The sequence below is a fragment of the Mchenga conophoros genome, linkage group LG18 (assembly GCF_057382185.1).
Source record: "Mchenga conophoros isolate Kocher_MC1m ecotype Shallow Benthic linkage group LG18, M_conophoros_male_GT1.1, whole genome shotgun sequence".
NCBI classification, from domain to species: Eukaryota; Metazoa; Chordata; class Actinopteri; order Cichliformes; family Cichlidae; genus Mchenga; species Mchenga conophoros.
Window position 1 is genome coordinate 23241459 of NC_140543.1, and position 14771 is coordinate 23256229.

At 39.1% G+C, this 14771-nt stretch overlaps 1 protein-coding gene across 1 annotated transcript; it reads left to right on the plus strand.

Moving 5' to 3' along the window:
• The first annotated feature begins 10516 nt into the window (after positions 1 to 10516).
• Positions 10517 to 14304, plus strand: LOC146553788 (phospholipid hydroperoxide glutathione peroxidase-like). Its single transcript, XM_085255306.1, has 7 exons — positions 10517 to 10671; positions 11427 to 11521; positions 11615 to 11759; positions 12038 to 12189; positions 13105 to 13129; positions 13303 to 13362; positions 13733 to 14304. Exons 1-7 carry the CDS (start codon positions 10606 to 10608, stop codon positions 13763 to 13765), a joined length of 576 nt encoding a protein of 191 aa, XP_085111432.1. The 5' UTR covers positions 10517 to 10605; the 3' UTR covers positions 13766 to 14304.
• The last annotated feature ends 467 nt before the right edge of the window (positions 14305 to 14771 follow it).

Sequence of the window (14771 nt, forward strand, 5' to 3'; positions counted from 1 at the left end):
GTGACTTAAAATTTTTGATCCGTTGCACCACTAGTCGTAACTGTGTAGTTTCTCATATACAGTATTTCAGTTCATGTAGTAAATCATGATGCAGTTTAGAGTAAAACATGTGATAAAGCAGGTTACGGTGTCCGTTATGTCACGAGCAAAACTGATTTTAAAACAATCAAGATACAGTGTTTAAAATCCTGAACTTATGGCTTTGCAAACCAGTGGGTGACATAACAGTTGCTACATCCATTTTTTTGTGACGATATTTTTAATCAGCTTATTCCACTCATTCATCTCAACAATCGTGTCAGCTGTAATGAAATTCCCTCAAGATGCCTTTGTAAGAATTGACATTAGTTTATGACGTGAGGTTACGGTGACCTTGACTAGATCTTAGATCTTTGCCCACAAACTTCCAAACAATTTCCCGATTATATCCATGTGAAAGTTCAAGACCAATTAAAAGAAATCCTCTCAAGCTTTCAACACCAGTGAACATGAAAACACAATGCCTCTAGTCCCAGTAATGCAAGACATAAAAGTCACTGGACAATTTTGTTAATTCACAAAATATCATATGTAATATTTATTATTATATAGTAAATATAATAACTATGCAACATATATAACAATACATGGTTGCATCCATCCATCCATCTATCCATCCATTCGCTTCCGCTTATCCTTTTCAGGGTCGCGGGGGGTGCTGGAGCCTATCCCAGCTGTCATAGGGTGAGAGGCGGGGTACACCCTGGACAGGTCGCCAGTCTGTCGCAGGGCCAACACACAGGGACAGACAACCTTTCACACTCACATTCACTCGCACATTCCCACCTAGTGGCAATTTGGATTATCCAATTAACCTATCCCCACAAGCTGCATGTGTTTGGACGGTGGGAGGAAGCGGGAGTACCCGGAGGGAACCCACGCAAACACGGGGAGAACATTATTTTCTTAATGAAGCTGGTTTGCATACATTGTTTTTAGATGTGCTTTTTTCTGTATTTATCTTCCCATGATAGCAAAGAAACCCTTTCTGTGAAGCAGAGTTTGAATACCTTTAAAACACAAAATAATAAATCTGCTCAAATAGCTCCATGGGGTCTTTTTTGATATTCACCAAGTTAATTCCTGTGTGAATATCTGGAGGGGTCTTACAGAGGTGGTTAGGGGTGGAACGTAGAGATATTACTTTCTTCCGATGTTCCATCACATCATTTTCTTCAGTTTCATCTAAGCAGGTGGTTGAGACACACTACACGAATTTCACAAGAATAAGTGAAAGTTCGGCTTGTTAAAACAATTTGCTTTCTTTAAAACTGAACAATGTTGAGTCTGTGCAGCAATAAGTTTGGCTGTATGTTTTTTTTTCATTTGAAGAAAATAACTGTCATAGATAAACATGTTGTACATTGTTACAAAATGTTTTTATTAATTGCTAAAAAACTGAGAAGAAATCGCCTTAAATCTCATTTTTACTCTGCGATATCACAGGAAAAACACACACTGCCACGTAAAAACACACATCAGGGACATCGTGACACATAGTGACACAAGGAAAGACTAATGCTGAGGATTTTTTTTTAAAGCAGAGGGGCAGTAGTAAAGGATGCAAAAGAAATACAACAAACAGACATGAAAGAGAAAGACCTCATTTAAAGACAGCTGCTGAGGTAAGTCATGCTGTGAGGCAGCAGGTGAACACTGGTGTATTACGCTCCCTTTTGTGACATTGCTGACACACTCATCCACCTTTTAAAAGAGCAGAGTTGTGGTGCTGTGATAGCCAGCAGCACATCAGGCAGCTTAATAGTATAAAATGGCACAAATTCGAACGAGTACATTTCCAACCGAGGCGCTTTCTCTGTAGTCTATCACATGAATCGTGTTCAGTTTCTCTTTTTGAGTCATAGTGAAGCTACAAAAAATAAATAAATAAGTATCCGTTTTCATTGATTCATTGACTTTTAGGGGGGGGAAAAAATCTGTTCCTTCAAGTCATTTATCTCACAACAGGCTGCGATTGAGCTTCTACTCTTCTGCAGCTTGTTTCAAACATATCGGTGTCACTCTGAGAGAAATGGAGCCCATAAACCCACCAGTCAGGTGAGATTCTAAATTAGCATGCGGCCTTTCTTCACCTCTGAGAGCGGTAATGATGAAAATGAAGGAATTGCTTTCCCTCTGTTTTAATAAGAAAGAAACTGGCTTATCCGACTTGTTCCACAAAAGTGCAGTTTGACACCTGCTTTAAATTAGAAACGATCCTCATGAACACAAAAGGGGAAGCTGAACAATACAAGGAAAAGTAAAATGCTTTAGTCAAATCTTTAAAGGTGTCACAAATTTGCCAATTTTACTGCAAAGTCTTCACCTTACCAGGTTTTAAGACTTTAAGACTTACTTGGCTTGTGTTGGAAAATGGTCAGCACCAGTGTGCATATATGAAATGTTTCTCATTTCATGTCCACTGTACCTCGCATTCAAACGGCCTTGCCACTCAGCAACACTGCGGTCGCCTCATTGCCTCACTGTGGGGTAATGTTAAATGCTTAATGAGCTGTGCCTGGATTCCAGACATAGCACTTTCAGTTACAGCCAAACAGTTCATTTCTGGTTTCATTAGACCACAATTCTTTTTTTATCTGATGGCGGAGCATTTGTTTGTTTTTTAACTATATTAGCTGTATGTTTTGTCATCTCTAGGCATGCTTTTGTTAAGTGTCTTTTACTGCAGTTCTGAACAAATATGTTTATGTAATAATGACAACACATGAAATGTGAGAAGAAGATTTTATTTGTTGTTGCTGTTACCTTCTTTAGCAGGTAAACAGAGTGTCCCCAAACTGTGGAAACAAATGAGACTGCTGGAAACCTGAAGTGGCCGCCAGCAAATACGTTACACCTTATATTTTCTTAATGAGGCTTGAGATGTTCTGTAATAGTGTCTTTGCCCAGTTATTTTAAAAAGGCATTTAGGAAAATAAAATCCCTTGAAGTTTTATGTTTACGACATGTGAAGTCATAATATGCTGAAGTCAGATTGAGGTTTCTGATAGAATGTCAGGCAGTGGCTTCTGAAACTATAGGTGTCGATCCTGAGGAAAAATTTAAGAGCTATTGAAGTGAAATGCAGTGAGCCGGCTGCCAGTTGCTTATCAGCATAACGTCGAACATTTCAACACAGGGCATGCCTGCCTGGTCTTACTACTATTCTCTCCAGGAAGATAGATGGATAAGCAGGCTGATCTGGACTGTTGAGATGCAGTCGTGGGAAACAGATTGCAGAACATGTTGCCTTGCCAACCAAACCCCTCAGAGCATGAGGGTTAAATGTAAAAAGATTCTCTGCCAATGCAAATATAGGTTGCCATCTGTTTCCATTACACTTCTTTTGTTCTGTATTCCAAAAACATGTAAGAATGTAGCATGGTGGTGTAGGTGTTCTGGTGAGTGGTCCCTTCTCAGCATGATCCTTTTTTTTTTTTCTTTTGCTGTGAGAGTAATGTGCATATTCAGATAGTAATTACAACACCATCCTATGCCTTACAAGGAACTGGGGTATGATAGCAGGCACACGTGGGGCCCTCATAACACATCCGCCATACTCCAAATTAATAGCAACAGCCAATGTGGGAATGTTAGCTGACCTGCACATTTGGGGTAAAAAATTTAAACCCAGTAAATACCAGAACATTTGATGTAAAATGATGTGATCGAGCCGTCCCTCTAACTCTCAGCGGTCCAAGTGAGGTGATGCGTGGTTTTACTGTGCCAATAAAAATAAAGTCAACTTCTGAGAAATTCACAAGGTTTGGTGGTCAACTTAATTTATATCTGACTATTAATCTCCAGCGGAGCCGACGGAGGGTGAAGGCAAGAAAACTGCAAACTTGTTGCTTAGGAACAGTGAGAAATAACCCTAACTTTTCTTGAAGCATCTGATCTTATCTCCCATGGTGCACATAGCTCTGCGTGTAAGTGTGTGCGCGTGTGCGCATGTGGCTGTGTGCGTGTGTGTGTATTGCGGGGGGTGGGGGAGTCAGGTTTAGCAGAGGTTGTTTCTAGGCAACTGTTTTTTGTTTTTTTTATGTGAAACTTGTTTGTTCTTCTGTGTTCTCTGTCGTTTCCTATTCATTATCTCTCATTTTTTCACAAATACGACTTTTCATCATTAGGGCAGGGTTGTCTGGTTCTGTGGCGTATGAGCCAACATAACTCTGTGATGATTAAATGACAACAAATAACCGCAAAGTTGTTTTTATAAATACTTTTAATTACATTATACATGTTTGGACAGCTATTTTCAAGGGGTAACTATCTGCAGTACAGACTTTGATGGAGTGGAAATATTCTCACACTTTCAGTCCAAGCTTCTTCTCTTTTTTTTTACATGCTTGTATTTATTAGCCTCTTTAGTTGACACAGAGACATATGCAGTTTTCACCTTCACTTTTTCCATCCAAACTTCAGCTGAAAACGTGCTGTAATTGGTTTGCCTCAATGCTATGTTGTTCACTTGCACACAGATTTTCCATACGCATGCCTAGTTATTTGTGAATATCTGACCTATAACAAACAGCTGTTGGCTGGCTGCTTAGTTCTGCCTCAGATGAGAGCAACCTCTTTGCCACAGTCGACATACAAATAAATAAACCGTTTATTTATCAGGCTTTTAAACAACATCGAGCTCGTTATACAGTCGTTAGGATGACTTGTGTCATGCATCAGTTTGAAATGTCATCTTGTGACCTTATTATCCCCCGTTGTTGTGATTAAACCTGTATTTGTGACTCTCTTTGCTTGTGTGTGCGCTTGTCTGCAACAGGTGTTGATACATATTAACAATATTTCAGGATATTTGTCCAGCCTGGCGCGATGCATTGTGCATAATATTGTCTCAGCTTGACACTGTATTATAAATGAACACAGTTCATGTGACACAGTTACACACTAATTTGTTTCAGCTGTGCTACACGGAGGAAACAAAACCCCAAACCACCTGCACACCAGAAAACTGTATCATTTCATAAACATTCACTTCGGCAGTACACGCAGAGCAGCTAATTACAGCGTCCACACACACACACACGCACACGCACACACCACATTGATGCTACTGATTCCTTTTACAGAAGAACCCCTTTGATTCAAGTTTTAATTGGCTATATGTGAGGTGCTTAATTATGGTCTTCAAATGAATCAGGTGGAAACCTGTGGTGGATTCTGCGTTTTGTCATATCCTAATTAAAAGCTTTTTTCCTCTGAAGGCATCCACATCAGCCAAACTCACTGAGCGTTACGCCGTGCAGGAATATTAACGGCAGGTTTGCATGGGAATCCTTGCAATTATGCAAGGCCGTCCTTTGCCCTCATTATCAAACCAATTTGGACGAATCAAAATTCTAAGCTACGAGGCTCCATTTGTGCCAGAAATTATGCCCACATGCACGCTATGTGTCAAATCTTAATTATTCAGTGTCTTATAAAATGTGAATTTTTAGTCCATATCATCAGCTCATTAAACATATTGCAGAAAAAAGTAACTAACTGGAAATGTTACAGATTTTCTCTGCTCAGGTGACTCAGTTATATCGCTGTGATGTGACACAATCCAGCTTATCAGTCCATGTTCACATTTCCACACTTGTAGCTTTTACTTTTTCTTTGCATTAAATAAGATCTCATGAATACAGTGGAAATATAGTAAATCCAGGTCTTTATGTTTGTAACAGATAACTCTAATATGTCGCATTTTATTAAAAAACAGAAATCACAAGTGGTAATAAGCAAGTAAATTAAAAAAATCTTTTATTAATCCAATAAAATGACACACAACATTTTATTTGAAAAAGAAATTACAGGCCAACTTTTCTGTAAACAATAACCTCTTGATTTACACTTTTAAGTTATTCCTTTGTGTTTTAAAGCCAACTCCAGTAACTAGTTTGAGGAAGGATTGCATCCAAATTAAAGGTGCAAAACTTTGTCTTAAGGGGTCTGACATTAGACCACTGCAGAGTCCCAGATCAAAGGTATAAAGGAATAAGCCACCAGCCTAAAAATAAAAATGAGTTTCATAAACCACAGTCTTGTTTTTCTTTCTCAACTTAAATCTCATCATTCTTTCCAGGACTTAAAAGTTGTCAACTGAACATAGTAAACTTTTCTACAATGGCGTAGTGCCCTCTGTTGGAAGAATAATGAAACTATGGTGCTTTTTTTTTTTCTTCTTTTGCTTTTCTGGACATCATGAATTATAGGCTCACGTGGTTTTAAAAAGTCAAGTATCACATTAGATTAGTGTATATCTGCTAAGTGAGTGTAGGTATCCAGTGGTCCTTGAGATCTTCACTTCATTATATATAAAATATGATACTTCTTTAATATTTTCATGTGTTTACATACAGTAAAATAGGCTGTATTATGAATTATCCTATATAGTGTGCTCATGATAGAGAATAAACACATTCAGTCCAGTGTTTTATCCATTTCTCACAGTCTCGTTTACAAAAATAAGCAGTCAGGAGTGACAGCACCTCAGGCCTCAATGGCATCTGTTAAGCCAGCACTACTCACAGTCTCGCCCATCTTTTAGGCTCTACATCTCCGTGTTTATACACACACACACACACACACATATATATATATATATATATAAATGCCAATGTCATGACTTAAACTTGACTTCTCCCATCTCCTTGTCATATGGCAGTAGTGAAAAAAGACAACATGACAGCAATTAATAAAATATATATGTAATCTCTGGATGAGGTGAGCCTGCATTATTATAGTTTTTCTAATGGACAATCAGTGTGTCTCTGTTGCTGTGACAAGGCTGTGCATCCAAGACATCTGTCTCTTTCTGATTTCACAAGCATATTTAGACACAAACTTAAATGAGGTATTCCCTGAGTCAATGGCGTGTCCAGCGGGGTGGCCTGGGGGGGCACAGGCCACCCCCCAAACCAGACTGGCCACCCCAGGTGCCACCCCAAAGGCAAAACAATAAAATTCAATCAAATATCAAATGTCCGATTATGTTTTCACGGTGACGCTCAGATATCCGAGTGTAAGTGAATGCAGCATCGCTTCTGCGCTATGTGCATCACGTTAGCAAAGGTAGGAGAGCCAAGCGCGAAAGATGGCACTGCAGGAAACAATTTTTCGGTGAAAGAAAATGAGGACAGAATAAATGTCCCGGTAAGTAATATCAAGTTTGTTGAGTTTAGTAAACTTCGGTGAAATTAGAATACCAAGGAAAAAAATAACACTTAAAGAATTATTGCAGCCGTGGAATATATCAGACAGTATGCTACTGAGGGCAGCTAACATAAGAGTTATGCGTTATAAGATATAATCTAAGTCGTAACATTGCTGTATGGAGCTGCAGATTTGGTTGCAGGTTAACATAGCTGGACTGGCCATCGGGCATACCGGGCATATCCCCAGTGACTTATTTATTTATTTTTTTTTAATGGCATGAACAATGAGAGGTGGTGGATTGGCCAGATGCAGGTCGATGTGTAGAAATAACTCCGTTGTTTGGTGGTGGCTATGACGGGGCTTCCACAGAGGCAACAGGTGGATGAGGGAAGGGGAGGCAGGAGGAGAGACCCGAAGCAGCCGCCAGTCCGAGTGTCAGGTGAACTGAACTTCAGGTAAGAAGTTATGACCTGCAGTCTATCTGGGTCAGATATAAACCAAGTTTAGGTGGAGTTTATTTTCATGTTGCTGACTTTTTACTGTCAGTTGCAATAACTCATACTGCGTTCTAGCCAGTTTGACGGAGTTTTTATACAGCTGGGTGGGTGCTATGATGTTACTGATAGTGAACTTTATTTTATTCATAAGGTTAGTAGAGTTGCCAACGGCTCCTTAAAAAAATGGAATGGTCCCTCAATCAGAGAAAATATTACGCGTTTCGTATTGAGCTGAGAAGAGACGCAGTTTGTCCCGGACTTTAGCTAGAATGGAAAAAAGACACAAAACTGGATTTATTCTGTCTTTATGCTGCACAGCTGCCTCTTCTCTCATTCTCTCCCCCTCCCTCTCCTGTTGCTACTTCAATCATGAAACTGATCAATGATCAGCTGATCGGCTTTTCTCTCTTGTTTGTTTATCACCCACTTTGCGCCAGAAAGAGGAAACCAGCAGATATTGCGCTAAACAACAGCAGCACGTTTAAGCTTGATCAGCTGTTGTTAGAATTTATTTAATATTAATTTCTAGTATCAGCTGATGTTTGCTGGAGCCACAGCTGTAAAGCTGCTGGTCATGATGTCTGTTTAGATATGTGGTGAGAGGGAAACATGAAGATGAAACCAGGAGATGTCCTTACTGAATCATCAGAGCTGAACAGGTGATGGAGAAACAGGTTTACCTTTTAGGTGACATGAATGAGTTGAAGTTATCAACTGTTTCTGAGAGATAAATAACACCAGGATCCTTTTTTATGTAGCTGACAGCTGGTAACTGTGCAGGGGCGGGTCTAGCAAAGTTTTGCCAGGGGGCCAGGTAGGGCATTAACAGGGAAAGGTGGGCACAAAGAAATACTTTTCTTTCTTATTCTCATTTAAAATGTCTAGTTTTTATTAAATAATTATCTAAATCTTACAACCAAAGTTTTTATCTGACGTAAAATGTATAGAAATCATACATATACCAACAAGACTGTACATCACTGTCACAACAGCGTTTGTTTTCATTCAAAGTCTTTATGGCTTTACTACCTGGTGGGTCGGTCTGTAGTAAAAATGCCCAATTTTTTTGTCCCAGTCCAGCCCTGCAGGTTAATACTGGCAGTGTCACCATGCCAGCTGACTGTATTTTATCATCAGCCAGTGTTGTTCTTTATCAATATTACCAAAGTTTACCATAAGGCAGCATAGAAAGTATTTACTTGCTTTCAGGTTTTATTCAAATGTTAGTCTTTTCAGTTGTTTCCCCACTTTTTTCCTGTTTCAAAATCAGACACCAGTTTGTGAGAAGATTATCTTCTTTTTTTTAACAGGCATTGGTTTTGCATTGGAACTGGCTAATTTGTCAATTGTTTGTTACAAATGTTCGTATTTTAATATTCAAAAATGTTTTTGCCCAAAACATATGTGCACTACATGTCAGTAAAAATACTATGCAAATATTGATGTCCTTGAATGCTGAATAAACACTGACTGATTGTATCTCTTGTACTTTATCAACGCAGTATCTAAAAACTTTGCACCGTAGTGGTTAAAATCTCATTCTAATAAGAGTTAAAAGTTCATTCGGTTATTAGGTTTATAGGGTTATTGAATTATGGTTAACGGTTGGTAGAATTGTTTTTAACATTATCTGCCAATTACATCTGCCACCCTTCTCCAAATCTGTGCCCCTACCTGGCCCCCCCAACAAAAATTTTCTAGACACGCCACTGCCCTGAGTTGTCCTACTGCAAGTTGTTACCCAGTGAGTGAGTAAGCACAAATCTCAGCCTTTAACGCTACTGTAGGAAGGAACAAAGTCTGTCCTTGTTTTGAGCTCTGAATCAGTTTTTTTAGCACATTCTCTTTGTGGGTGTTTGTTACAACTTGAATCTAAGGCTCTCGCTCGCAGAAACTGATTGAGAATGTCGAGCTTCAGGTGGTCACTAATGGCTCTTACTGTAAGAGTAAATAGGCCACATATACACATAATCACACACTCACTTTTTTGGTTGATGACGATGGCGTATCATCATCTATCTTTGTGAACATGAGAACTCAAGAATAAGGCAATGTTGATGCCATCAGTGCAGAGTTTGAATCTTAGTGAGTGTGACCTCATGGTCAAGATAGAGATCATATTTTCTGAAATAGTATCAAATGGATACTATATTCAAAATGTCAAAGTCAAGGTCAGAGGTCAATTCCTCTGAAACTCTGAAAATGAATGTGGTAACTCAAGAAAGAGTTCACCCATGCTGACAAATTAATACCATAGATGTGTCTACAAAAAGGCTGAGGGGGAGCATTGGCAGTTGCCAGTATTTCTTTTAGAAACAAACTCCAGTCGAGGAAAACTGGGGATGATGCAATTTCAATTAATTTGTTCAAGGGAATACTAAAATGACAATCTTAAGATGAAAATGTTCAATTTTATTTTATTTATATAGCGCCAAAATACAACAGCAGTCGACTCTACACACTTTATATAGTAAGGTAAAGACCCTACATTAATACAGAAATGTAAAACTGAAACTTTTGATTTAATTTACAAAAGGACGAAAAAAAGAAGAGGAAGAAAAAGGGTGAGGAATATTATGGATGTTGTTCTAAATATCAGGTCCATTTGAGTAATGTTGCCCTGTAAGACTTAATTAACTTTGATTAATTAAAAAAAAAAAGTCTACTTTACAAGCCATAACGCTGTAATGGGATGCAATGGGGTGCAATGCACTCAAAGACGCATCGAGAAGGAAGCTGCTGCAGTCGCTTGTTAGGGCTCTGTATTTTACCGTAGTATTTGGATGATTTTACGCAGAATATTCTGTGCTTACAAAATCACAGTTGATCCCATGGAACACCAACCCCTTTGCTAGGCTCTTTGTGGGCGGAGCCGGAGGGCCGAAAAGGTAACGTGATCAGTGTGCCCAACATGTGGCTGTGGAGATCGTCCGCAGTCTTGAGTGTGGTAGGGAGCAGAGGAGTAGTGAGAAGTATGGTAAGTGGACATAGCACAGATAAAACCTGTCCCCTGCTTTATATTGCCAGGAGTCTAAAAACGCGAATATGTCTTCTTATATCCGCTGTAAAACATTAAGTGTGGCTATTTTTAGACCGCAGTGCAACAGATAAATGGATCCGATGTTTGTGTTGCTTCAGCTGCTAACGCTAGCTTAAACCCGTTTATAGCGGACCAGGCCAGGGGCGCTATTTAACAGTTCAGCCTCAGTCGCTGCACACAGCGGACTCTGTTCGAGCTTATAATAGATGTATTTTGTGATGCTACAATGCTTGGGTTGTCTGTATGAAGATTAAAAACACCTCTAAAATTGCTAGTCATTCCCGGTGATAAGAGAGCTAGGTGATGTAAGCTAACGTCAGAGAAAGCCCGTGTTTTTGTGTAATCGCTTTATTTCCTCATTTAGACCGATTAAAGCTGCTATTGGGAATTAAAACGAAGGCTGACTGGAGACATTTGTTTTAATCAGCTTCCCACCCCTCACCCCCTCCTCTGCTTATTAGTGGCAGGCTTGTGTAAAGGTACGAAATGTTGCCTTTACAGATTAAACTTGTTATGTGTAGAAACTGATGGGCGGAGACGTGAATGGTGACACAGATGGGCCAAAGGGCACCTATCATTGAGAACACTGACTAACTTGGTTTCTCTTAGGCCCTATAATAAACCCATCCTCCGCTGTTACTTAACCACACAGCCTCACTCATGCACGCTTTCCTTTCTTCACCTCTGTGCAGTGTGCTCAGGTGGGAGACTGGCACAGTGCCAAGTCCATCTATGAGTTTTCTGCCAAGGACATAGACGGGGATGAGGTGTCTCTGGAGAAATACAGGTAAAAGTAATATTAACACAATCAACCACTTGGCACCAGTAGTTAATGCTTGAAATTAGCATTTTAACCTCACTTTGTGCTCTATTTCGCCAGAGGGTATGTGTGCATAATCGTAAACGTAGCCTCTAAATGAGGGAAGACCAGGGTAAACTACACTCAGCTAGCGGGAATGCACGCCTCCTATGCTGAGAAAGGTTTACGCATCCTGGGATTCCCATGCAACCAGTTTGGAGGACAGGTAAGGTGGATAAACTCCAGCTGCCTTTATTTTGTGCTTTCTCAAACAAATTATTTATGTGGCCATAAATGCAACATGAGTTAATTTCACTGTTCTGTGTGAATAAAGTGGGCTGGCAGAGAGGAGACCGTACTAATTGATTTGCACTCTGTACCAAACATGCGTGCTAGACTGTTGCATACTTCGGATCTATTTTCCAATTGGTTATATTTATATCTGTGCATGCTAACATTTTCTAGCTTAATTTAGTAGTTGTTTGTTGTTTTTGTGGCATTCAGGAACCAGGGACAGAAGCAGAAATTAAAGAGTTTGCCAAAGGTTACAATGCTGAGTTTGATCTCTTCAGTAAGATTGAGGTGAATGGAGACAACGCTCACCCTCTGTGGAAGTGGATGAAGGCTCAGCCCAAAGGCAAGGGAACCCTGGGAAAGTAAGTTATTCTATGTTTCTGTTTTCTTGGCAATATGTCTGTCTTTTAATAGTGTACAGTGACAATGTTAATGTCGTATCATTCATGTCCTCCTGCAACAAAACCTTCCTGTGTCACCTGTAATCTCATAAGTGAAGTCTGTGACTGAAATTCTGGTCATGGATAAATACAAATTCTGTGTTTCTACACAGTTTCAAGTGTGGTAGCTTAAAATTGTAGCCATGGAACAGACTGAGTTTAAAGTATTTTGTAACTATTATAATGTTCCACGCGGTGTTGAAACAGCAGGCAGGCATGACGTCATTTTACCCTGAAATGGGAGTTGCTCTTAATCCCACTGCCTTCATCCTCCCTGCTTCTTGTCGTTTTCTGCTGAGTTTGTAGAAAGACGTTTACATGATTTCATTTCTTGCACTGTCTACACTTTGCTGCGTTGTAGATGAACTCAACAAGGGACGTCAAAACCCTGTTTTGTTTTGTTTTTTTTGTTTTGTTTTTGTTTGTTTGTTTTCTTTTGACTGAGTTTTGTACGTTTTCCTTCCAATAAAGAACACAATTCACATAACAGCAGGCAAAGAAATCATACAGTAAAATGTATAAAGTATCAGGGGCAAAATAAGGATCGTGGATCGTGTTGCTATGCGAAATGTCAAGTATTGTTTGTTATATGCAGAATATCCTCATTACTCACATCTGCGGGTAGGAATCTAATTGTCATATACAGGGATTTGCATAATTATTGATTTTTTTTTTTTTTGTATGTTTTAACTGGGAGTAGGATAAAAGGTGGTGTAGCCAAAAAAACAGCAAAATCTGCACATCAGTGTAAACCCACAGAATTCCAGTTTAAATAAACAACAGACTTTTAATGTTTGCAGTATGGTTTTCATTTGTACTTTATTTTTTTTCCAACAGCAACATCAAATGGAACTTCACAAAGGTAACTAAGCTAATACAATCAGAACTCAGAACTGCAATGCTCTTCAGTACTTAATGCTGTTTTTTTTTTTTTTTTTGGGTTTTTTTGTGGTTTTTTTGGGGGGGGGGTGTTGTTTTTAACTACAACTGCATTTGAAAATTAATGCTTTTCATTGCTCTCTTATTTCTCACCAGTTTCTTATAAATAGAGAAGGACAAGTAGTGAAGAGATATGGCCCAACCGATGATCCCAGTGTAAGCCGCAACCACACTTTTTCTCCAGTATATACTTGTGCATTCTCTAGAATACAGCACCTTTTGAATGATGTGGGGTATAAGACGCTTTCAACCTCTGTGTGCATATTCTAGTAATTTCTGTTAATATATGGGCAAAGAGGCCCTGTGCAGTTTCTATGCTGATGTTAATGTCAGAGGACGACTGAAACTCTTCAGATTTTGAGACAGTAGGTTGTTTGTGACTTTTGCACAGTGCGTCTCATCACTCAGGATCCCAGCTCTGTAACCATCTGGTCTGCCCAGTACACTTATCTGTGTGTTATATGTAGTATTTGCTGTTATTCTTCAACTCTGCCGTAGTAACATTTGCATTTGTTTCTCTGTGCAGGTGGTGGAGAAAGACCTGCCCACGTACCTGTAATAATACAGTCTCATCTCCCATGTGTTTATTTCACTTTTGACCTCTCTTATGGACTTCAGGGTTGTGTCTGTGTGCCTGAACCAGTGACGGCCTGCCTGTAAACCCAGCACTGGGTGGGGCACGGCCTGATAATCCCTTGCGTGCAACTTATCTCCAGAGCCCACTCACACTAAACCTCGTATGACCATAAGAGAGAACATCCACTGGTTAACCAAAGTCGAGCCACTTCACAGCATACTTCAAACAGCCATTACTTTTTTTAGTCCAATACAAATACCCTCTGTTCTGAATGTTACTTTGACAAGTTTGTTTATGTGTCTTTGTCAGTTTTATGTGAAAACACTGAAGGCAATAAATTTAATAGATTTCTGCATAGCTACTGATATTATTGTTTGCACTTAAAACGACAAAGGGCCAAATGTTGAACCTGAAAATCATGGCTTATATAATGAAATTAGAAAATAAATGTAGTTGTGAATATTGTGTTGATGTGTTGCTTATGCACCTGCACAACAGAAGTAAATGATGGTAATTCTAAATTGCTAGAAGTGTCTGTTTATTTCTGATAGAGTATGTAAAAGCTTTGAACCACACAGCATTCTTATAACACATATTTTTCCATATAGTTCTCAAGGCCTTGTTTTTGTTTGTTTGTTTTGGGTTTTTGTTTTGTTCTGTCATTTTCAGTCCAGTCCTTGACCATTTTTAGAGGAATGCTTGTTTGTTAAGCAACTTCACACTGATCTATGAATTATTTAAGTATGATTCATCAACCTGTGTTGTCTACACATAACAGAAAACTAAACAAAGATCCAGTTTTGTTTTTTTATTTTTTTGGTTGAATCTATGCAAAATCCCAGAGCTTGAAATACATGAAATAGTTTTTTGTTTTTCACCAGTGAGGTCATTCCTAAAAATTAAAAAACAGGTTTACCGGCATGGTGTTCAGTGTAAGAAATTTGTGGAAACTGGTCAAGTGGAAGCCAAAAGAAGTGGCAGACCTTAA